Below are 25350 nucleotides of genomic sequence, written 5' to 3'. Positions count from 1 at the left end.
GCAGAGCGAGAGGCTTACTTTGGAATGCATACCCAGGTCTTCTTCAGCCGATAGATGGAGTTGGACTGCAAAGCTGAAATGATGGCCCTTAAGGAGGAAAAATTCTTCAGGATCCTACATTCCTGTGAAAGAAGCCATTAGAAACATGGGAGCATTAAATGTCAGCATTACAAATACATTTATGCTCTTCTGTTTGACTGGTGTCATGCTTGCTACACATTCTCACATCTAAGCAGGCAGCAGTGCAAATATTGAGCATCAAAAATATCACTTCCTCCTCCAGCCACAAAATACTTTCAGTCTTTGGCACTTTTATCGTGTTTTCCTCACTTGCATGTACTTGTGGTGACATCTTAGTGGTACAGCTTTCAGTTCTCCTAGTAACAATAAAAGGGGAACCCAGTCCATGAAGCAGAGCTAAAAAGCACAAATGTTACACCTCTTAGAAAGCTCTTTAGAGTTACCAATCCCTTTTACCCTTTAGGGGAAGAAGCAGGCTTTGCCTCTTCATATGTGGTATTTAGAATGTTACCCTCAATCATCCACCTGTCAATTATAAATAAAGACATGCACAGGAATAGCCTGTTATTCAAGTACATACACAGCTAAAGAGAAAAACCCTTCCAGCCTCTCCAGAGTTGTGATCAAATGTCAGCCGAGAGGCTGGTTCATTGACAACTCTTATGCAGCTTCTCTGTGGCAAAAGCTTTGATGCAAAAGGATACTGAAAAGCTTAACTCTCAAAACCCCAGCAGATTCCTGGTAAAGCAGATCGAAGCAAGGAGAAGGGAGAAAGTCTGGCCTTGGACTTTTCAAGGCAATCTATTGGTGCCTTCCTGGCAATCTGCTGGTGACCCATGAACTAGAGCATGGGCACCAATGACTTAAGGAACTCTTGCAAATACAAGCTCTCACAAACACTGTGCATGCACATTAAGCAGACAAAACACCTGCCAATTTGACTGTTGCATGTAGATGAGAATGTACTCAAACTACAATTCTTGCTTCTGCAAATTTTTATGGGTCTGATTATAACACAGATAATGCTGATTATGTAAAGGATCCTTATAGTGAAAATTGACATGATTTGTTTCCTTCATTGGACTGAACAAATGTAAAGCAACCTTAGCATAAACAAAAGTCAGACCTTACTGTATCAGCAACTCTGTTCATGAGTTGCATTTAGACTGACTGAACAATTAAGACACGTACATTTACTCTCATTTATTTACCTAAGGGAAAGAAAATAAAAAAGTATTTCTGCAACTTAGAAGGCCACATTTATAGTGTGGCTTAAGAAGACTGACTGGGCAGACAGCACTTGAGGTAGATATGCAGTCTGGCTAGATAAAGGCCAAGTTCAAGATCATGCGGTAGGACGCACAAGATCTGAAAGCTATTCTTGCATGGACTGGTGACAAAGAAGCCACATAACAGCTCTTCCTCAGAGACTGACACATTTAAGAATGAGCTCCTTTTTTTATGTTCAACTTGAAATTCAGGCTGGAAAGAACATGAACAGGCACAAATTTTCAGCATTTCTTTTATTCCAAATACAACAGGAGTATGGACTGGAAGATTCAATTTGGAATCATCTTGACTTAACTGCCTGTTGCATAATTTAAAACACATTAAGAATTCAGTATTGGATTTTGTGTTCTCAGTAATTTAACTGATTGCAGACTAAACTTCGGCAAGTTTTCATCTGTATAGAAGAAGTATTTTTAAGACTGGCTTGAATAACTGTTTCATGCTGTGTCCTTCACAAGAGCAATACCAGAAAGAATCCTGTGCAGAAGCAACTTTGATTTTAAAAAATGAAGCATAACAAGATCCTAATTATTTCAGTTATTTTTAAAGAAAATGTTGTGTGAGTGAGATTGGCTGCTTCTGCTCAGGAACCTTAGATCTGGCTAGACTGGAGAGGTCTGGAGGGCTGGCAGTTAGAGAAATTACTCAGTTTATCTTTAAACCAAGAAACTGGATCCAAAAGTCACTAACAGTAACAAATGTGGAACTCCATGCTGCTAAGTTACAGTTAGTTGTCAGCGTGTAACTGCACACTAATGAGTGGCTTATTTTCTAATTCAGGCTCCTAACTATTCAAAACACTCATTTGCATGCAAAAAGCAAGCAAGTTGCTTCAGAAGTGGACAGCTAAGTATAGATGTTATATATAACCAGCTATTCTACATATGCAGTTATTTTGTAGAGCATGCACATGCATTTTCATGTGCTTAGCTAAGACTGGCGTATTTCACTATGTGCATGAATTAAGTAAAGGGAGAAGTACTGAATCAGCACAGGTGGAAAACGAAGTTCACCATCCACAGAACACATCTGATAAGAGTGATGCCTCTCCTGGCTTCCCCAGGCCTCCCTGCTGCCCCATGATGAGCAGAAGGCTGCTTCGTACTCATCTGCCCAGGCTGTGGCCCAGGCCGCCCATAAAGCCTGCTTTAGCTATTATCATCTGCAGTTTAAAGATCTGCACACAGAAAACCAGAATCAAACTTCATAATCCATTCACATGGCTTATAAAGCAGCCATCAGATGATAACACAAGTTGGTGTAAGTGCCAAAAGAGGTGAAAGTCTATTTCCCCATACCAGTTTCCTCAACCATGCAGTTGCCAGAGCTTAGGTGCCAGGACTAACAATACTGCCCCTCTGGAAGCATAGAAGTGCATTGTCAAGGTTGGAAAACCTCTATTTGCCTTGAGCTTTTTATGACTGCTTATTTTGTATATCTCGGAAAGAATCCATGTGATTCTTAAAATAAAAGTCAATACGTATTCATACAAAAGTGCTTTAAATGTTCTCTTCAAAAAGAGAGATCGAGCTTACTGCCAGCTTCCCAGTGCTCTGAGGGGAGTTAAAAACATTACAGTAAGATATTAAAGACAAAATCTAAGCAAACCAGAGTTATGTAGAAAAGGGCACACAAAACCCTTTCACGCAAAGATTAACAAACATGCAGTCTGCTACAGGATCCTCCTAGATACTATATTAAGGCAGAGAGAGGACAGGGAAGTGATTGGAGACAGCCAAAATGGCTTCATCAAGCGCAAGTCCTGCCTGAACAATCTAGTGGCCTTCAGTGGACAAGGGAAGAGCTACTGATGTCATCTGGACTTCTGTAAGGCCTCTGACATGGCCCCCCACATATATCTGATGTATCTCCCACCATGTCTGATTTCAGCCCACGTGGTGTTCAGATGCAGAAGAGGGAGCATGATGCTCATTGACCAACCATGAATGGCCAGACGCGGATAAGCGCAAAGCTTATTCCGAATCTGGCTACTGCCTGCACCACTGCTAGTCCTACTCCATTCTTGTTAAACTTTCTTCTGAAAGCAAGTCTAACCTTTGGATGATATCAACCATCCCTTAATTGCTTTCACTGATACGAGCAGTATTTTCTTTCTAGGGAAGTGAACTGGTTGAATTCATACTTATCTTACCATAAATGTTACATTATCAAGTACATGGCACTTCCCATCTGCAAGACACAGTATCTGACACCCTTCAAGTAGCACTCCCAACATTGTCAAGATACAAGCAACAGCCCTCTTCCCAGGATGGGGAAGGAACTAAGGAGAGAAGGGCAATACTTCATCTGCTATTACAAAGAAAGTCAGTCAAAACCATAAAGAATCAGAGCCAAGATGTTCACTGGCCTGGGGCCAATGCATACAACCTTCTTCTCCCCTTCCAACTGCCTCAATCCAAGGCACCCAGCACAAGATTAAACAGTCTAGAACAAATGCCTTACATGTGCAATACGAATCCACTTCTCCATGATTTTGGCTCTTTGCTGTGTTTTGAGTTCCTTGTTATTCAGGATAGTGCTGACAACACAGTTGGTAACTGCGTTGAACTGAGAGATAGTAGCTCTGATGGTAGGTGCCACGTGCTTGTTTTCTTCCTTATCCCTTTGAGACCAGATGCATCCCAAGCAGTGGTGTGGCACAACTTTCTTGAAGAGTTCCTAGAGTGAAACAGAGGTGCCTAAGTCAGCATGATTCTCAAAGATCTCTACTGTCCACAAGAAGAAATGCGTGTTTACAGTACATATTGGATATAAATATAATATGGTAATAAAGCGTAAATAGTTGTTTTCACTTAGTTTAAAATACATACTTTGGCATATTCTTTATAGGCTTGATGCCCTAACTTGTCAGCTAAATAGTCCGGGGAAAAGAAGAGACACCTTTATATCGGATGCACAACCAAAGGGGAAATTTTTTTACAAGATGATAATTTGAAGGAGTTTGATACAGACAAACCAAATCAGAGCACTACAATTGAGAGTACCTATACATCTTCAGGCCAGGCAGCAATATAGCCAAAATGTGCTACTTCTCAGGTGCCAAATATTAAACTTTGCAAAAAAGGCTGTACAGTGTAATTTCACACTTAAAAAAACCTAAAACACCAAAAACAGCCAACACCAAAACAGCAACAAAACCAAACAAAACAACAACAAAAACACAAAGGACTAAAGGAAAGAGCTTAATGAAGAAAGCAAGTTTGGATAACCAAGCAGAGGTGTGTTCTGTGTCCCAACAACAGACCTGTTCTGGAACACTATTCTTACATTGATGCAAAACTTAAAAATAAATAAATAAATAAACAAAATTTAGAAGCCCAGCCCTATTTCCACCAGCATTTCAAGTAGTACGTATGCTCTACATACTGCATCCATGTATGTCAACTGTTCTGCCACAAGGTACTCTTGGAAAGAAGAGAATTCTTCTGGACTGCAGATCTCCAGCTGTTCCTCATCACACTGGTTACTGGAGGAAGTGTTATGGAACTCATCTGTCCAGGACGGAAAACATGACTTGGTAAATTTATACAGCAAACAGTGAATTAAAGCAGGTGTTTGTTTAAGACATCACTGCACATATTATAGCAGAACACTCCAGCCTGATGCAAATGCAACACTGCTGCATAGTTTAGTGAGAAAGATGATGACCCTAAGATTGAACTGGCAAAGAAAAGCTGGAAGATAAAGAAACAGTTAGAAAGAATTCAGGTATTTAGAGTCTCTTAGCAGAGAAGTGGCTTTGCCCATTTGTTAAACATTCCTCCAAAAGAAAAAACTTCATCACCACCACCCCAATTCCTTATTAACATTGCAGAATTTTGTTAATCTACTTTTCAATATTTATGTCTTATAATCTAAAAAAAAAAAAATAAATAATCAAACTGTAAATGGATGAGTATGCAATTATATCCCCAAAATATTGCACTAAGAATGCTCTTATATCCAGATTTCATCTCCCATGTGTGGAAATAAAAGGAGATTGGACGAGGCCTTGGGTGATATGGTTTAGTGTGAGGTGTCCCTCCCCATGGCAGGGGGGTTGGAACTTTAAGATCTTAAGGTCCTTTCCAACCCTAACTATTCTATTCTATGATTCTATGAGATACCAGATTTCTTAGAGCCACTTGTGGCTACATGGACTATATTGAAGAGAGTTCATTTCATCATCCCTCACCTTCCCTCTCCAGGCATTTTTCCCAGAAAAAGGGAGCACAGTGAGCACCTACAAATATTCTGCTGAATGCTGCTTCTAAATTTGCACTGGGCAGGAGTGAAGAGGTGGGAGAGGAGAGCTGTCCTCACTGAGGTACTTGATCCAGTGCAGAAGGGAAGGAATTTCACATATTTTTCCCAAATCTCTTTTTGGCTCCCACAGGTTGAGAACAAAGCCACATTAAACACAAAGAAATGTGCCCTTGTTTCCCATGGTAGGGGAGGAAGTCAAACAGAAAATCCCTAAAAATAAATCCTCTTCCTCATCTCTTTTACCGTAAGGTGACAGTAACTCCATAAGAAGGGAGGGGAAAAAAAATGGACTGGTTGAAGACTATCGACAAAGGTACTGAGTTTACTGCTAGTGAGATTTCATTAAACAACACCAACAGTGCATTTCAGAGTATTTTATGCAATACTTTATACCCAGTTTAAGCAGAATAGACATCAAACCAGCAAAAGCAGACGAAGTGATACTTCATCACTGTTTTTCAAAATACTTTGCTTTTCTTTCCTTCCTTAAGTAACAACAAAACCTAATTGTGAATGTAAATTGCTACAGTTTTGATGTAACAACTTGTAACTACAGGTTGTATCCAGATTTCCACCTGCACATTGTAATTGCACCACTCATTGACAGAGCTAAATGCAATAAAGGGAGACCTCTGTTTCAGCATTATTTTTCTGTGGCTGTTTCATAACATTATGCATAATTAAATGGACTTCTAGTGAACCATTACAAGAGTCACACTTTTTTCTCTCTTTTTTGCTATGTGACTCCTCATTTTCCATTCAGCTCTTGAAATTCAACTGAAAATCTGCATCACTGAGTTGCAACCCTATTCAAAGCCTCACAGTGCCCTTAAAACCAGGTCCTGGAGTGCAACACAAGACTTCCCTTTTCTTTTTTCATGCCTCTTCCTCCTTTCTCTCTCACTCATTCTTCATGGCTGTGTAACCAGTCTTTTCCCTACTCTCCCAGAAGCTGGAATTCTCTTCTACTCAAGTATCTCATCATCTTCAAATAGCTCTGATCCATTTAGCCCTCTCAAAGCCCAGTGGCCCGCTTGACTTCACTGACAGCAGTCATGCACCCTTTCTGAATTTGCAGTCTCTGGCTCACCTAGCAGGGTCAGGACCCAAATTTGTAAATTCATAGCATAATTTGAACGCTTTGGAGGAAACAAATGCAGAAGTAGGGATGCTGGGAACTTCTGATTGCTTGGAACAACAGAGGAACCCAAATACAGTTCTTGTAAGCTTTCTTTGACATGAGGGAACCAAACCCAGGAAAGGACATCAATAGGCACACATTAGCAATCCTGTTCACTTATGTGCTTTCAAGACGGAAAAAGCCTGGGCTCTGTATAGCACTCCTTTTTATGTACATTTTAATGACTGAATTAATTTGACATTTCACAGTAGTATGCATTGGCATGGTATTTCTGGAACATCCGGCAGACATGATTTTTACGGGATGAAATATTTTTTTTCCTGTCATTCCCTTTATGCTTTATGACATGAATTATTCCCTCTCACCCCTCTACCAAAGCTGGAAGTTGATTCTAGTTCTCATTCACGCACTACGTGAGCTTCTATGACTCCTCAGCTTACGTCACAGGAAGCTTTCTGACCAGGATAAGGGTATATGTCAGGCTTGTTGCTGCACACAGCATACATGTGTTACTACAGTTCACTCTTCTTTCAGTAGATTCTGACCCCCAATAACGTAAGGTTTTCCTCTGTCCTTGGATACCAGCCACTCAAATAGGAAAAAACAGCCACAGACACTTCCTTTGACATGACGGTAACTAGGAAGAAAAGCTTCATGACAACAAGGCTTGTGACTCAAGCTGTATTTTGTCACAGCTCTATATTTTGCTTTTTGTTGATTTGGGCTTTTCCTGGGGGTGCTGGGGGCGGGGGGGGGGGTGCATTGAAATCAGAAGACCAGCCAAAAAGCAGCTGTGTGTTTTATCTCAATGACATGGGAAGTGCACTGACAATTAACCATTTAGCTGCTGCAGCAGTCTCAGATCTCTGGCTCAATATTAGAGAAGTGCTGGATTTCCCAATATACCCCAGAATAAACAGGCATAGGCACCTACGTAGTACAAGTGTCATCCTGCACAGAACCTGCAGAGTCAGACAGAGAGGGTTTTTTTGCTGTGTTTTTTTGTTGTTGTTGTGCTTTTTGGTTGGTTGGTTGGTGGTTTTTTGTTTGGTTTTGTTTGGTTTTGTTTTGCTTTTAAGAGAAAGGTCACTGGTGCACCTCACAACATTGTCAATTAGCATGAGAGTTGATGAAATGTACTCCACCTAAATCCCTGTGATACCTTACACTCTTGAGAGAAGGGAAAGGTAACTTACTGTCATTTTCCATTTCTTGGTTCTGGAACTGCTCCAAGAGGTTCTGCGCCCTTCTCTCTGGGTCAGAGCCAGATATATTCTTCTTTAGGTAATCCAGCAGCTTCAGCAGACATGGGTAGTTGGGCGGCTCTCTGAAATCCTCAGAGCACTGATTGAGCCAGGCTCGTAAGATTGATGCTGTTGCACTAAGAGCAAAAACACAGAGAACTGGTTGTATACAGCATGTATTGATGCAATCATACGCATCTGTAATTAGTATAACAATAAAAACTCTAAGACTTTCATATTCTACGTGAAGGCAGAATGAAGACCTTCTAAGTACCGAACTGAATCTGTTGTTTTTATGCATGGAATCTTATTAAGATATCACCCAGATTTTCCCAGGGACTTGAGGGAAGTTGCTCCTGATTTACACCCATACAAGTGGATCCAGTTACAGCCACAAATGAATGCAGAATCAAATCCACTTAAGATATATTGACACCCTTCAATTAAATTCAGGATATCAAATAATGGTAGATAAAGCAATTGAAAGAAGAGGAGAGGGAGAGGACAGGGAGAGGAGAGGGGGAAGACAGGCAGAGAACAGGGAGAGAAGCAGACACTCTGAGATTGCTTCATCTGTAAAGATAAAACCCTAATCCTGACATGTGCAGCACGGGTTGCACTGTGCTGCCGGTACCCAATATCAAGCTTGAAGCACCAAGAAGCTGAACCCAGAAGGCAGACTGGTCTTGCTAACCTTAGGGTGAAATGCGGCAGAAGCTTTATTTTATCCTTAGCCCCAAGACAAGAAGGGGCTGTCAGATTATACCATGCAAAAGGGTATCTGACAGTGCAGAAAAAGGATGCTTAAGGAGTTACAAGAGTGCTGGATTTCATCCAGGAAAGTTATCCCAGACCTTCTTAGAGACACATGCAGCTAAAAAGTCACCAATGGCAGAAGCTAAAATGTCACCAATGGCAGAAAACTGCCCATGGACATTCTATAGACTGAGTGGAATGAAGGGAAACCAGAGCTGGTGAATCAACGTCGTCTCCACCCTGCCTGAAACAGAGGGAAGTGATTTGTTTATCTACTTTTCCTGGTTTATGTAGGTTTTAATCCACACCCACCTATTAGATTGGTTCTTAGATACTGCACAAATGTAAGCTTATGGGAATTTCTTTAAAGCCTATCTTTTCAGGGATTTTTCATTGTTTCAACTTGATTTTGTAAGAAAGTAAGACTTACAATTTATGCTATGGTTTTCCAGAACTAACTTAAAGTTTTGTTGACAAATTTCAACTAAGTGTGGAAAAACTGAAAGAACTCTGGAAAAATAACCTGATTTCTTCAAGTTTTAAGAAAATTGAAGCCTGGCTAAAAAAACATTAGGAACTTATTTTTTCTGCTGCAGGAAAGGGCTGTGAGATCTTTGGTTCTTCATAGCAATGTGCAGGTAACCCAGTGTGCATATTTTTAGCACACCAATTAGCACTGGCCACAGCATAATTAGAGGCTAGGAAGACACAGAAGGCATATCAAGAAACACTTTAAAGAGGATTTTGTTTACCTGAGCTGACAAAGAGATAAGGGAAAAGGACTTTTGTGTGCAGTCACATAACATGACATGCTGGCCATGGCCACTGTTTCATGCTAACCTACTGTGGTGTTCAGAGTAGGACATAATGTGAGAGGGGAAAAAAACCCTTGTTCCAGAATAGAAGGCACAATAAACATCTAAAGTCCCTGAGAAAAGGAAGTTCTGAAGATTTCCTCTTTGACACTGAAACCATCTCAGTATTTCAAATCTCTTCCAGCCAGTAGTCGCAAATGCTGTGGCAGGCACAAGACGTGTTGCTACAAAACACAGTTTTCCTTCTATAAAGAAGCAGATCTCATGAGCTCTACTGCCATCAGAAAAACAGCCGAGATGAGCAAGTGACAACAGCCCTAGTTTGCAGCAGGCTCTCTTTCTGCAAATGCTTTCTGTTCTGCTGCGTAGCTAGCTGTGAGAGCTAAGCCCTCCAATGAACATATTTTTCACATCTACAGAAACCTTCCCTGATACCTATTCCAGTACCCCCATTTCCAAGACCCTCATGCAATAACAGTATTCTATACATTCAATGATATTACATGAAGAAGAAACAGGCTATGCTGTCAGTAGAAACCACTAAACACGAGCGTCCAGTTAAAGACACCAGTGTGTCAGCTCAAAGAGCACCTGTGCTCATGAGAATCAGGCACTTGGCTTTTGAAGTTCAAATTCTAAAAAATACACATGTAGTGGTTCTGGGTCTATTGTGTTAATAGCTGCAAAATGGAAAGGGAGAAGCAAGACAGGGGGACTTCTCTTTCCTCAGTTTATGAGATCACGAAGAGAGTTCAAATATGAACATAGATTTTACATGTAGACAATGAGGATCCCAAAAGCCAACCCAGAAAGCTCTCGTATCAGAGTTGCATACTAATACTGGCATGTTTGTACTGCAAGTAGGGAAACCACAGCAATATCTGGTTAACTCAGCTGCTCAATGTCATTCAAAATAAACTAATAGCTAAGAAAGAGTTAAAATAAGTTTCTCCCACTCTCCTTGTCTCACCTTAACCATATTAGTTTTTTCCTCAAAACTCGATTAACTTTTAATCCCATAGAGATGTCATTTTACAAGTCCTATCCATTTTAGTCTGTTCTTTGTCCATTTCTTTCCCTAATATTGTAGCAACCTTGAATTTCTAATGAGACTATTTGGAAATCTGTCAGTAATACTGTTTGGGTAGGCTTGCTGACAGGAGAAACTGGAATTACAGTTTCAGTGCTACAAAAAGTATTTACAACTAAAAATTAACATGGAAACATGTTACAGATTTCAGGTTTCACTGCAAACATGAAACAGATTGTGGAAGTTGTAATACTCTTTCCACATTTGAAAACCATTTTGGACTGAATTTTCACACCTTTGCTCAGGCAAGCTAATACCATAAATGCAACAAGTATGTGTTCCACAGTTTAAGCCAGAGGTGGCCAAACTTTTTATCTGGAGCTTCAAGACCATTTTACTCAGTCAGGACAGGTGTCACACAACAGCCAGTGCTCCATGACTGCCACAGCAAAGCCAACAGTGTTCCACATCCCAAGGTACAAGAAAGGCCACAACAGACATGTTCACATCAGTGCTCCTAAGCTCTCGCTCCACCTTCCTCTAATATTTTTAATCCACTCTAGTCCCACACATACCCTGAATGCTGTGTTACAGCAATACTTACACAAACACTACTGTCCTATGCCTACAGTATTTTCATTTCTCTTCCACCACAGGCAGAACACTGTGCCTTGCTGCATGACCTAATTGAATACTTACTCCTGCTCTTATGCCCCTTTTCCCCACCCATATCATAAGCTCACCATCATCCCTACTGGCTCCACCACCAAAAACTAGGCTCTATATTCTTTTCTTAGGAGCATTTACCAGTTCAGAAATGATTTGCAAGGAGCCTCTCCCCAGGATAAGATCTTTTATTAATATTGTTCACATGCTGTTTATACTAAGCTCAGTTTCCACAGGCTTGGTTGATGGCCACTTTCATAAGCTGAAGGACAAATAGAGTTCAAGACAGACCCAGTTTTCCAGAGCAGGGTGAACAGTTCACAACTGTTACAGACACTGATTTTTGCCAGCAAAATCATTTCATTCAAGAGTGGAAATAGGAAAGAGAAAAAAATTACACTGTGCCCTACTGAATTCCTATCGCCTGATTGTTTAATTTGTGTGTCAGGGAGGTAAGATTTCTGAAAACAGGCTAGAGAATTGCTCATATCTTGCAGTAGTAGCTTTACATTTGCTGCCCTTGAGAAGAAACTCCCTGTACTTGACAGACCCAGAGACAAACAGAAGCATTCCAAGATCTCAGACAAGAAAGAAACATCACAGAATACATTTTTCATGAGTTGATTATGAGCTATAAAGTTTTCCTTTCCTTCAGAAGAAGAATAGAAGGGAGATTTGACAATTAAGAAGGATAAGGCCAACCTCAGTTGCAAAGAGAGATTAAATGAATAGTTTCTTATTGAATTAGACAGGAACATGTACAAAACTACCTGTAATTTGCCAAATGCATACTTAAGACCATCAATGGAATAATCTTTAGACAGCTCTTCCTGCTCCTCCACTGTCCATGCAACAGTTTTCAGGCTAGCTCACACAGACTAAATTAAGCCAGCTGTATTTTCTAAGTTTTGCTTATTAAATAACAACATGGGCAGTTAAACTTAAGCTTTGAATCAGGGGTAAAATGTATGTAAAGTGCAAGCAACAGTTGTTGTAAGGGTAGCTTCTTACGCCCAATCCATCTATAAATAACATGCTGATGACTTCCAGCAAATGATCTGCTCTTTTTTTGATTTGGGAAGAACTGGCTGAATAGTATGTGGGGCAGGGGAGGTAGGGGTGGGCATTTTCTGGGACACACATAAAGTGTCTAAGGGAACAGGTTGGCCGGTTGCTCTGTGTTTTGAAATGACAATCATTATTTTTCTTTGCTGTTCTAATTGTTCTTTTTTTGCTTAGTTCTTATTGTTTTCATAACTTCCACTCTTCCATTGCTTAGACTGCCCTGTGTTTGACTCCACTTCTCATGTAACCACACTGGTTTCTTCTGTTGTTTTAGCTTAATTGGTTTTACTGAAATGAATGCTGACTGTTGCTCTCCCAAATGCATCTTAACTGCTTTCCACCATGAATTGCCCAGGCATCAGAAACTTCCAGCCAATTTTCTTCCATTTGTCTCACATTCCTTTGGTGTCTGTTCTCCTGGAGTACAATGCCCAGGAGCAGTTTTACTTCTGCAGGACTGTAACAGTTTTCCAGTCTTGTTTTCCAGCATGATCATTAATGTTAGTAGGAAACAAAAGACAAGTTCTCTTTCGGGAAGATCAAAAATGCTCAAGAAACCATAGGACAATGTTTTTTATCACTATGAGAAACTCAAAATGCTGCAGTATTACACTGAAAGTTTTGGTGTTTGCTGGTTTAATGCAGAAGAGGAGAGGTAAACATGCAAGACCTGCCATGTGGTAACTGAAGAGTTCCTTAATTTTATTTGAACTGGTTTACCCAATTGCTGTGGAATGAAACAGGGAGATTTCAGCTCAGGTTCGAGTTGCTTTGTCTGCGGTTTTCAATTGCGCCACATTCCAAGTTTTAGTAACAAATAAATTCCACATTTTGATAATAAAGCAGATGTAACTAGGAGCTGACATTCAAGGCAACAAAAAAGCCTCCAAGTATTTTGATTCATTTCTGTGGCCTGTCATTCATCTGGGGGAGAGTACCATAACCTACCCCAAATTAGCAAACAAAGCCAGTAGCAGAAGGAAATCACAACCTTATGCTCCTTGAGGAGGCTTGAAAGGACTTTTACTGTTACTCAAGCTCATTTAGGCTTTAAAAGTCCCTGAATTCAGCCATGGCAGTGCTTGGGAGTGCAGAAGAGAAGGATTTGAGGGCTTAAAGCTCTTTAACTTTTTGTACTAAGCAAACTAGTTTTTCTTCTCATTCAGCTTGTCCAACTCCAGCAAGAATCCTCTCTTTTACAGCGCTGTAAGTATACGGCAAGTATAAAACATACACAGGGAAAAAAAAAAAAAAAATCCCCGTTTGAAACTTCATACTGCAACCAGGAGACCAGTTTTCCAGTTCTACCACCGTCTCTTTAGCACCCGTGAGAAATATAACCTAAACTGGGACTTATCTTTCTTTGGCTTCATCAGGAGAGATATAAATGAACAGATCAGAAGATGTCTCACTGTTTACAGCACAGCATTTCCTTTTCATTGCCTTTGCCCTGGCTGTGGAGTCTCTCACTAGCTACAAACACAAGAGTTATTTCTATGTACAGGGAGAGATGGCACACTTTTCCACTCCCCATTATATTTACCAACATGCCTAAAGAGTATTTTTAAAGAAAATGTACAAATGTTAGACCTCTAGAAAGCAAGCAAACAAAAAATCATGGTCCAAGTCCACGGACCAATATGACAACACTGCTTCTTGAAAAACCTCTCCCACAGACAATCTCAGGTTCATGCTATTGTATTTTCGTATGAGGTCTCCAAGTAACTAGGTTCAGTCAACATTCAACTAGTCTTCCCTGAGTGCAAACATTGCAAGCAAGCCTGGCCTGCCAGGCTGAACATCCTTCTGTGTACACTGAACAGGAATGAATCACTTCTGGGAACTTCCCTTACAGAAATCTTTAAAACTCTTGGCAACAAGCTTAGCACCTTTTATCCATGAAGTATGATGTGCTGCATCAGCTCTACAGGTCTTGCAAGCCTGGCAAATCATCTCAGTGACATGGCCTCAGCAAGCATTGTTTCAGACCCTCACATTAACCAGAGGCATCTCGGTATCCAGTGAAGCTACTGACTTCCGAAAGGTAAAAGCAGTTACAATATTTTGTACTTTGAAGGTTTTATGGTCCTTTCTCTGTCCTCAACCAGCTCCAGCCATGTCTTTAATGCCTACCTTCTGGGAAACAAGTGTTCTGTTCCTTTAATATACAACCTCGCTACATTAATGGAGTCTGTGCTTTGGGTACAGTTGTCTGCCAGCAGTGGATTGCCCAGAGATTAAAATTAACACCATCTTTCAGTAGAGTGGGGAAAATAGGGCAGAAGATATTCCACACATCATTCTGCATAGACAGCTCAACCTTTAAACAGGGAGTTAAAAGTTAACTGAGGAACTCTCCTGCTCTGAATAGAGATCACAGTGATCAGGTCATATCATGTAAAGCATTGTTTCTTACTGTCTTGTAGGCAGTATACATAACCATTTCAGAAGGACTGAAATCCCCAAACAGCATTAGTTGCCTGGCTTACTGATCCCCTTCCCAGAATACGTAAAGGTGCTTGAGATCTCTTGGATGCAACTACCTCTTCGAAGTTTCCGGTACCTCCTGTCTGGTAAGGTGTGTAGAGTCTTCACATCAAATACGAGCAAGAGAAAGTATTTCTTTTGGCACTCATTTCTTTCCTTATTTGCTTTTTGTCAGGTGACAAGTACCAAACCAGACATCTGAGCTATACAGCCTCACTTAAAAACAAAACCATAACTGAATCATAGCACAAATTCTTTACAGTTCATGTAATGTGTACTATCATATGGACCTCTCTAATTCTTAATGCTGGTAACTTTTGTGTTTAACGTATGTATGGTTTTATTCTGAATTGTCATGTCTTCCTGTGTTCCATAAACTCATATTTCTCAAAGTCAATGGAAGTCTAAGCTAAGAAAACACGTAGTAAACACAGAGAACTCCGAAGGCAATGATGACCTAAGACAAAGAGGCAACTCCGTCACACCTCGACACAAAAAAATGCAGAACTGAGAAACAGCACCAGGCAATCTTGTTTATATAATGCAAGGAAGAGCAAAAAGAATCGCTTATAGGAGGAGAGAGAGGGTCAGGTTACTCACTCCTTACTACTCTTTGTCAGACAACTAAGAGAGGCAAGGCATCACATTTCTGGAAACACAGACATCTGACTGGAATTCCACCTTTTCTGGGTTTTATTCTTCTCTTACTTATAACCACAAACTTTCTGACTGACTGAAAGCAGTAAGAACTGTGGAAAGCAAGCTACTGAACATGAGAAGCTAAGCTGGATCCTGATAACTGAGGAAAAAAAAAAGAAGAAAAGCAAAGCCATGCATGGCAGGGAGATTTTTAAGCTCACAGATCTTTTGGGGGTGTTCTGAGCCTACTCATAACTCTAAGGTCCAAACTGTGTGTATTTGTAAAATTACAAAATTACAGTTCCTTTCTTTAAGCTGTGTATTACTGAATGCAGTTTTAAAGAAAAGGACAATAACAATAAAAATCCCCAAAGACATTTTAGATTATAGTTAATTAAACCTGATCCCTGACAAAAAATACCTTTTTTTTTTTTGGCCACCCCAGAGGCCCAAAACTGACAGGAATGATGAAGAAAATGATGTTCTGAGTGAACAGAAGAAAATCCCCTTGGCAGAACGGATCCTTAGAAGGCACAATTTCAAACACAGCTGAAATGATGTTGGGTCAGTAACAACTATATGTCACTGCAACAAGTGGGAGAAGTTAACTGCTGGCTTGGACCCCGAATTCGGAAACATCAGGGTAGGTTGATAGCTCCCACAAGTCTCTCAAATGAGGCTGTGCCATAAGTGTCCTCAAGCCCTAGTGTAGGACTTGCAGGTTCTGAGCTACATGAGCACGAGGTAGAACACTAATTAATGAAAAAAACTAAACAAAAACTTACATCAGGCATTTTTTGTTTCAAAATTCATCACAAATCTGTACTACAAGTACAGGAAGCACAGAGAACTTCAATACAGAAAGTAGTAATCTGTGGGCTTACAGTATACCACATACAACATGATATTGCTCCCATACGTACCCTAAGATTTTGTAAAAACCCATCTCTTCTTTAAAAAGGATATTTGAGGAGTCATAAATCCTCTTCCTACAGTTGTTTTTAACTTCTGTAGCAGTTTTCTTTTTTGTGTCAAACCAGTGGAAATGCTTTAAATTGCATCCCTATTTCTAATGCCCCAAATGGATTTTTAAAGCATCTGAACTGTCATAACAGGAGTCTGATAAATGCAGATCTCTAGCTACAGACCACAGGCTTCCCCATGCGATATTTTTCTCTGAGGAATACAGAGTTAATGGCAAGAAAGAACATAGCTTTCTTGCTTTTTCCTCTTATTTCTCCGAGTCATATAATACTAAGAGCAAAATTGTGTCATGTTTCTGTTCTACGAGAAAAGATGGTAAACACAATTATATTGGAATTATCCCAGACAAGACAAAACATGAACTACTTGAACTACATGTTTCACAACAGGACTACAAAGCCAACCTCTTTTCCAGATACCATTAATCTGTGTAAGACAAAAGTAGCCAGAGCAACTGAGAGCAATGGAAATTTTTAAGGCAAGAAAGAGTTTCACATTTATACACGATCTGTTAAAGCACATACACCTGACAGATTACTTTCTTGACAACTTCATTGTTGAGCTTTCTATAAATAAGTAGTTGAGTAACAGGTATCAGATTCAGACATGAAAGGCATGAGGGCCAAAGGATCAAAAGATCTCTGGGTTATAATATTGGATATGTTTTGAGACAACTGATATTTGGCCTTTACACAACCTTGTTTAAGCAAGTAAACAGTGCTGAGAATTTTCAAAGGAAACAAATGTTATGCTGCCCACATCCTCCTCCAATATCAAATCCCAATTAGAGCTCACTGTGCAGGGCAAAACTACACTTACATCCTGACAACTGCTTTGGATTCAGAGGAATTCTTGTTTTCAACTTCTTCAAAGCTTGGGGTCTCCAGGGATCCATATCTGAAAAAATGAGATGGGTGTTTAGAGGAACCTCTACTGCACCAAAGCAAAATCTCAAATAGCATAATTCATATACAATTATCATAAATGGTAAAAAGCTTTTCTAGCTCAAACTACAAATATAGAATCCAACAGTTGGGCAAAAGTAAGGAGCTTGAAGATTATTTCAGTTTGAGGGGGGAAGAAAAGTAATCTTAGAGAGACAGCCAGCGTCTTTCAAACTAATTTGTTAATTTAGAGAAAGCAGCCTGCAGACATGAGGAATCAGCCAAAACAGTTTCTTTGCTCAGAGCTCCAAGACCCTTTCTGCTTTTTTTTCACTGCATTTTTTCCCAGAGCAATACTCCAGTGTGCAGTGAAGCTGTAACACAACCACCTTCTCCAACACAGTTTCTGTTTCTCTAGTATTTGTCATTCCTTCTAGGTGGCAGGTGCCCACTTGTGCCAAAACTACTGATACAGTTGTTATGAGTGGGAATGGCCCCTGGCACTGTGAAAATGCCAGTGGGAAGAGGAAACCATAGACTCAACTCCAACAGCACGAAGCAAAATCTCTTACCTCATAGGAAGCGCATGTGCCTTGAAAGCAGTATTATGTATTTCATTTTCAATGGGAGTGCCCATTGTTTCAGATATACAGCTCCATAAATAATTTCATGATTCCTTAGAAGCAGCTTTAATGAAGGTGGACAATTACACATAGAAGAGATTAAGGCAAGCTGAATTTACACATTCTATGCTCAACTAACTGCGTCAGGCACCTGTAATTAATCTGAATAGGCAGGAGAACAAGTATTTGTCCTACAACATCCTAGTAACATCAGAGAGAGAAAATATAGTGGGCTGTCAGTTTCCGCCCTGAAGGTTCATGTGAGAACTGTAACAAATTCATCCAAAGTATTTCAAATTATAAAAATGTGGTAGTTTTATGCTCCTCTAGAATATCAGTCTGAAGTAAAGCTTTGTATGTAAGAATCCCAGATCTGTAGAGAAAGTCAACCAGTGTAACTGAATTCAAGCTCTCGCCACCAGATTTGCTGAACTGTAAAGAATAAGTTTTAGCACCACCATCCACCACCTTCATATTGATAATCTGCCCTACTATGGCTAACAATCTCAGAGCTCCACAATACTTCAAAATAAGAACATAGGTTTCAACAGTCTTATTACAAGGTCTTAATGTTGGACATATCCACTGCGATGGGGAAGCTGAGGCAGAGAAAGATCAAGGGTTTGCATATAAGAGTGCACTGTAAAGTAAACCCAAACTAATAAAGGCAAACAAGTCTGAAAGGAGCAACATAGCCACAGTCATGAGGATGTCAGCTTGGGCTTACTTAGCCTTGAGTACTATGCTAAAACCACTTGCATTATCTGAAACAGCTCATTTAAAACCAGATCTTGAATCTCCAACTACATTGTAGGTAGACATAACAAAAATTATTTGTTCCAATTGTTTTGGAAATCTCATCATTTTATCTGTTGGGGGGGAAGTGTAACATGCACGAAAACTTGCAAACATATGCTTTGAAGTGCCCAAATTCTTCTCAGTCATCCTGAAACAATCCTACTGGTCCTGTAAGACAGCCCCTGTATGCGAGTAAGTTTTAAGGGCTTCTTAAAATGCATCCTTGGAAATTGATGTATGTACAGGATAACCCATTTTGCCACTGAGATTTCACAGAGCTAATCCAAACAACATCTGAAGAAAAATATGCTTAGCTAAACTGACAATAAAGTAAGAATCCACTTCTAAACATGCTGAATAACACCTCGATCCCTTGGTGGTCACAGTGGATCACAACAAGAGCATTCACAGAAGAACCACTGCTTGGTACAAGAACAGCTGTAAATCTTGTTCTGAAATTTTTTGGTGCATCAATAGCCTTCTGTGCTTTCTTCGACATTCTCCCAAGCAATTTCACACCCTGCCCATGCTCCTTTTACTGGGATCAGCACTACTGAAGCTGTAAAATCAAATAGATACCTGATTCTTGGCTATGCCAGAATTCACTGCTTAATCCTACCTGGCCTCTCCAGGCTGTCAGTTATATCCTAAAAGCTAATTTACTAGTATTTGCAATTCAAAGTGAATGCAATTAACTGAGATACTTTCTACTGCTTTACTGCAAGGATGCAATAAATCAGAGGGGTCCTAAGAACAATATTCCCAACACTTTGCTAAGATGCAGTGTAAAGCTTAACCTATTTTTTATTAGATTTAACTCCACTGGTTTCAGTATTTGCTCTTGCAGACCTGTAAGTTGTTCTGCTTTTCCAAATACTGTAACATGAGGTAACATACCTTATCAAGACAATACAAAAAGAGCATAAGGGGATTTTTAGAGAATTATGCTGACACCTCCCCTGTGAAGATCATCCAAGACAGAACTGAGACATGCTGCTGATATAATGTACATTACATGCTATGAAGGCTGCTCCTGTCCTGGTGCTAAAGGGCAAGGATTTCACTCTCCATTGCTGTCTGCTAGGTAAGATGACTAAAATAACTCTTAGCCAAGAGATAAAAGACATTTCCCCCCCTACTGGGAGAAATATGCAAGGACAGCTTCAGCTTTTGAATAAAAATTAAATTTAAATTCCAAAATTTATTGCAATGACTCACAATATCACTGTCCTGGTTATGTATGAAATATAAAATACGTATTCGAAAAACTTTAGGCATTTACATTTAAATGCCACTAGAGAGATACATGCTGATTTTTATAATATAAATTCCTAACGCAGTAATAAAGGGCAGTCATTTTTCTGTGCAAAACTGGAGAAGTATATAATGCTTCGTTATACTGCCAGATGTAAACCTCTGCCTATCTCTCATCGAAAGAGCTCTGCATGAGCAACAGGTCATTAAATACAGATTAGGAGGAGTTAATGAAACATCTGATGTAAAGAACAGTGTTTCTGCAGACTTCAACTGCTCTGTTCTCACCAGGTCCTGGACAAAGAGCCATTCACTAGCCAGCCTTGTATGAATGCTTTGCATACAAAAAGAGACATGGGAAACAAAAGGATCCTGTAGTCCACAGCACTTTTCAGCCTTGCTTGGTGTTTGGAAAGTTATAGGCTACTCAAAAAGACTGACTAAGCAAATGGGACCAGGATGTAATGGGCAGTACTGAATATTTAAATGCTAAAAAACAGTAGAAAGCACATCCCTGCATCTCTTTAAGAGGGAAGGGAAGAAGAGGGAGGAAAATACTTTTTGAATAGCTCAAAAATAATACGGAAAGGTTGTTCTTGTCAAAATCCCCAAAGCCCTAAATAAGGCTTGTAAGCATTGAAATAAACAACTTGGAGGTACAGATACTCAGCAAGAATCATGAGGTACTCTGAATTATACACACATAGAATAATGGAAATGAAATAACTTCTTCAGTTGACAAACCACCTGATATGCAACAGAGGAGAGATCAGATACTACAGCAACAGGGAGCCAAGTGCCATATAAAACACCTGTTCCAAAAAGTGTGACTCTGCTACCTAAGGACCCATTCCTTCAACATTCCCTCTCTACCTTCATTTCCCCCTCCATTTACCCTCCATAGAGCCATTCTCCAAGCAAAAGGAATGAACTGTAAATGTAAAACTAACTTGCTTTTATTTTGCTATCATTATCCAGCTTTATATCTCCCATTAAACAGTATCAACTCCCTCCTCTGTAAACTCCTTGAAATAGGGACTGGTTGCCACTTTATCTGCAACTGTGCCAAGTACAGCACAGCCTCACTTTTAAGTGTCATTGCACAGAACATGATTACTAGGACAAAATAAAAGACATAAGACAGGAATTTAGCCTGCTTCTGCTCTCAGCTGGACAACTAAACATCTTTGGCTTCCACTACACTTCTGAGTGGTTAATTCCACAGCACACCCAGTGGCACTGGTGCATCGTGCTGCACCCTCACTGCCAGGGGCAGGAAGAGCTGGCCTCTTTTTCCTCTCTTCAGGAAATTCCATTGAGAGTTTTCACATCAAAATGCCAACAAGATTTTTTTTTTTAAATATCACTGCCCACTTCCACAAAACAAAGAGAAAATATCAGAACATACAGTGTTAAAGACCTGGCAGGTTTTCAAAGCTGTCTGCTGCATTTAGATGCCAAACTTCCATGAATACTAAAGGGATGCGGATGTCCAATTACTCTTAAATAGCTTTGAAAATACAAGTCATCCCCCTCATTTTTCAACATACCAGCTTACGCCCAAGATTTTGTTTAGGTTGACTTCTATGTTAAAAGAAAACCTTTATAGGCTGAATCTAGACAGAAGAATGAACAGAGGTTCAGTCTCAAATTTAATAAAAGCAAAACCTTCAAGCTTAATTTGAAGTCCGGGGGGAGGGGGAAGAAAATAAAGACAGGAAAAAAAAATTAGCGTCCCCAAAACCAAATAGATTTATTCACAATCTCCAAGAAGCGTTAGAAGTTACTCAGAAATCATGCATTTCTGTGATAACTGTACCAGCATGGGCTGTGGGAGGTAAAAACCGCTGCAAGGACTAGCACTGCACAACTGTAAGATCCTATTGTGAAAAAACCAAAGCCACGTGTGCTTGGCTTTGGGAGGACTTCCTCCCGCTTTCTGATGTCACGTGAAGAGGAGTTAAGGCAATGTAAGCAACGTGTGGTAGGACAGACTAAAGAGACACACAGGAAAAGAGAAAACTACCAACTACTCTGCAGCCATGCAGGAAATGAAGATTACAGCATGCAGCCCAGAAAGGCCGTCTAGGAGCTACCTATGGCTGCAGAGCCTCACGCACTCACAGGACAGATTACAGCTTATTAACAGAGTAAGGCCCATGCCAGCAAATATGTTTTGCTCGTAAGATTTCACAAAACCTCACCGCAGCGTGGGCTGACTTAACGAAAACAAACATGATTCTGCATTACTCAAACCTCTTAAAAGTTCATTTTTTCTGCCTTAACACTTCAGTTTCTCATAAGCACAGCATCTGCTTTTTTATTTGCCCCTATCACTCAGGGAAGATCATATCACCTTATTTAGACAGAATGTTTCCTGCATCAGATATAGTTAATCTGTTAATGCTTGCACTGCTTGGATAGGATACTCTGCAGACAAAGCGTCAAATGACCAACACATATCCCCACATAATTAGGGTACAATATATCCAGATTTCCCAGGACACATTTCCAAAGAGACCCAGGACTCTCACTGTCTAATCTAGATTTGCGTATCTCTAATACATACATTAGACAATACTTGCAGTAAGGGGTGTATCCACAGTAAATCCGAAATAAACTGAATGCACTGCACTTCAGGGCTACCCAGCTTCCACACATAAATTTTGGAAGGAGTTTGTCATAGAATCATAAAATAGTTAGGCTTGAAAAGGACCTTAAGATCACGTGTTTCAACCCCCCTGCCATGGGCAGGGACGCCCCACACTAGACCATCTCACCCAAGGCTCTGTCCAACTTGGCCTTGAACACCACCAGGGATGGAGCATTCACAACTTCCCTGGGCAACCCATTCCAGTGCCTCACCACCCTCACAGTAAAGAACTTCCTCCTTATATCCAATCTAAACTTCCCCTGTTTACATTTTAATCCATTACCCCTTGTCCTACCACTACAGTTCCTAGTGAAGAGTCCCTCTCCAGCATCCCTACAGGCCCCCTTCAGATACTGGAAGGCTGCTATGAGGTCTCCACGCAGCCTTCTCTTCTCCAGGCTGAACAGTCCCAACTTTCTCAGCCTGTCTTCATATGGGAGGTGCTCCCCAGCCCCCTGATCATCCTCGTGGCCCTCCTCTGGACTTGTTCCAACAGTTCCATGTCCTTTTTATGTTGAGGACACCAGAACTGCACACAATACTCCAAGTGACGTCTCATGAGAGCAGAGTAGAGGGGCAGGATCACCTTCTTCGACCTGCTGGTCACAATCCTTTTGATGCAGCCCCACGATACGGCTGGCTAGTAGGTAGCAGGTGATCCTTGAATATCATCCAACAGTCTTGGGCCTCCCCTGCCCTCTAGGACTATATTCCATGGAACATTACTAAGCAGGTTCCTGAAGAGGCCAAAGTCTACTCTCTTGAAGTCCAGGGCAGTGAGCACACTGCGTGCCCTTTCTCACTGTCCTGATGATCTCAAACTTGACCACTTCATGATCACTACAGCCAAGGCAGCCCTGGCGCATCACATTCCCAATCAGACCCTCCCTGTTGGTGAGCACGAGGTCAAGCATGGCACCTCTCCTTGTCGGCTCCTCTATTACTTGCGGAAGGAAGTTGTCTTCCACACAATCAAGGAACCTCCTGGACTACTTGTGCAGGACCGTACTGTCCCTCCAACAGGTATCAGCATGGTTGGAATCCCCCATGAGGACAAGGGCCTGCAAGCGTGAGGCTGTTCCAATCTGTCTATAGAGCGCTTCATTCACAGAGTCCTCCTGATCAGGCGGTCTGTAACAGATCCCCACAGTGATGCCCCCCATTGCTGTTCTCCCTTTGACCCTGACCCACAGACTCTGTTGACTGATCACCTGACCCCAGACAGAGTTTCATACTCTCCAGCCTATTCCTAACATAAATAGCAACAACCCCTCCCCATCTGCCGGGCCTGTCTTTTCTAAAGAGCCTATGTCAGTGTGTCAATTCCTGCAAAAGAGATATCCTACACCTGGGAGATGCAGATGCTGTTCTCTCCTACTCTGTGCCAAGGAGCTGCTCACTTGTGAAAAATCCAAAGGGCCTTTTTTTATCTGGCCACATCACTGCTGTCCCTTGGACCAAACAAGAGCTCAGCATTGCCATTCATAATAGCAACTACCTTACTTGATAATCCATAGTTACAGAGAATAAGAAACGGCTCAAGCTCTTCACATGAAACTAAAATTTACAACTAATGCCAAAATCTTACTTTTTTTTTTGAGGTTTTTTGCTGTTGTTTTGTTTTGTCTTTTGTTCTAAACAGATTCCCTTTTCATTACTTCTTAACTGGAAAACAAAATACAAGTACCTATAAAACACAGATTATGCACTGACACCCACTTTAGTCTCTGTACTGTTATTATTGACAAGTACCAATATTGCAAAAATGCTACTTATTCTGTACTAATGTAGAGATGAAAACTAAACTGGTTAAATTCAACTACTATCCAATTATTTTTTTTTATTTTCCCTTATCTGCTTTTCTTCACAAGCCCATATTCCACAGCTGTGTGTAAATCATTATAACTTTTATATCTTAAATTTCATCTAGATTTTGTCCCAAGTCATAAAATTCTAGCTTATCCATGATATTCAAAAAGCCAAGAGAAACATCCATGGATTCTTACATGCTCTGCTCCTAAGATTTGTGAGAGGGGAAGGAAGTGGTGACCTCCTAGGATTTCCTGTGGATTCTATTATTCATTGTAAAAGGCTAGGGGTAATGGTGAGAAGGTCAGGCAGCCTGTGTGCCCTTCAGCTGAGGGAGACATTATACCTTATTTTGAAAGGCGCACAAGCCAGTAAGATTAGAACTGGGCTCAGAAAGGAGAGTTCTATTCTGTGGAGACCTTTCCCTTGTGCTTTCTTGCCCTCTTCTGACATTTTCACCTCTTTAAAGCAACATCAGGAAGGCAGGGCTGACTTTGAGTCAAATATGCTCCAAACTTGCTGCTGTCCTAAACAACCGGACTACCAAAACTTACCTGAAATGCTGCTATAAATATCATTTAGGCTATTTGTTTGAAGCAGAACTGCAGTATTCAAACTTCCCTTGTTCTCCCTTCCTACCTTCAAAGCCAACCACAAGAGGATATCCCTCCTTAAAGCAGGGCTTATACCATGCCAGCACATTACCAAAATCCAATACGACGGGAACTCGATCTCTTGAAGACCACAAGGACTCAGCAGTGCACAAGTCTGGCCCAAGATCCTTTCCCTCAATCAGCAGCCAAGAATGCAGTGAAAAACAAGGACATCAGCTTTAGAAAAGGACACCTATTTTCCTGTTAATTCCTGCTTGAATTCTCAAATGAAATCCCTTTTAAACTGGCTTATTCAAACATTTCAAAGCTCA

General features: G+C 40.6%; 1 protein-coding gene across 5 annotated transcripts in view; it reads right to left on the bottom strand.

Annotated features, from left to right (window-relative positions):
• Nucleotides 1–25350, bottom strand: part of RGL1 (ral guanine nucleotide dissociation stimulator like 1) — a 66254-nt gene that overhangs the window by 16863 nt on the left and 24041 nt on the right. For 3 of the 5 annotated variants that reach the window (XM_062602275.1, XM_062602273.1, XM_062602276.1), the window contains 5 exons: nt 17224–17301; nt 7915–8099; nt 4699–4823; nt 3775–3990; nt 19–122 (listed from right to left, as the gene is read on the bottom strand). In XM_062602275.1, the coding sequence (XP_062458259.1) occupies nt 19–122; nt 3775–3990; nt 4699–4823; nt 7915–8099; nt 17224–17301 (708 nt within the window). The other 2 variants (XM_062602278.1, XM_062602274.1) reach the window with 2 other exon arrangements.

Source organism: Pezoporus occidentalis, unplaced genomic scaffold (assembly GCF_034315485.1).
Source record: "Pezoporus occidentalis ecotype Australia unplaced genomic scaffold, CSIRO_AGI_Poc_V1 ctg76, whole genome shotgun sequence".
In the NCBI taxonomy this organism is placed as follows: domain Eukaryota; kingdom Metazoa; phylum Chordata; class Aves; order Psittaciformes; family Psittacidae; genus Pezoporus; species Pezoporus occidentalis.
The sequence above is the reverse complement of the archived record's forward strand: the minus strand, read 5'-3'. Positions and strand labels throughout refer to the sequence as shown.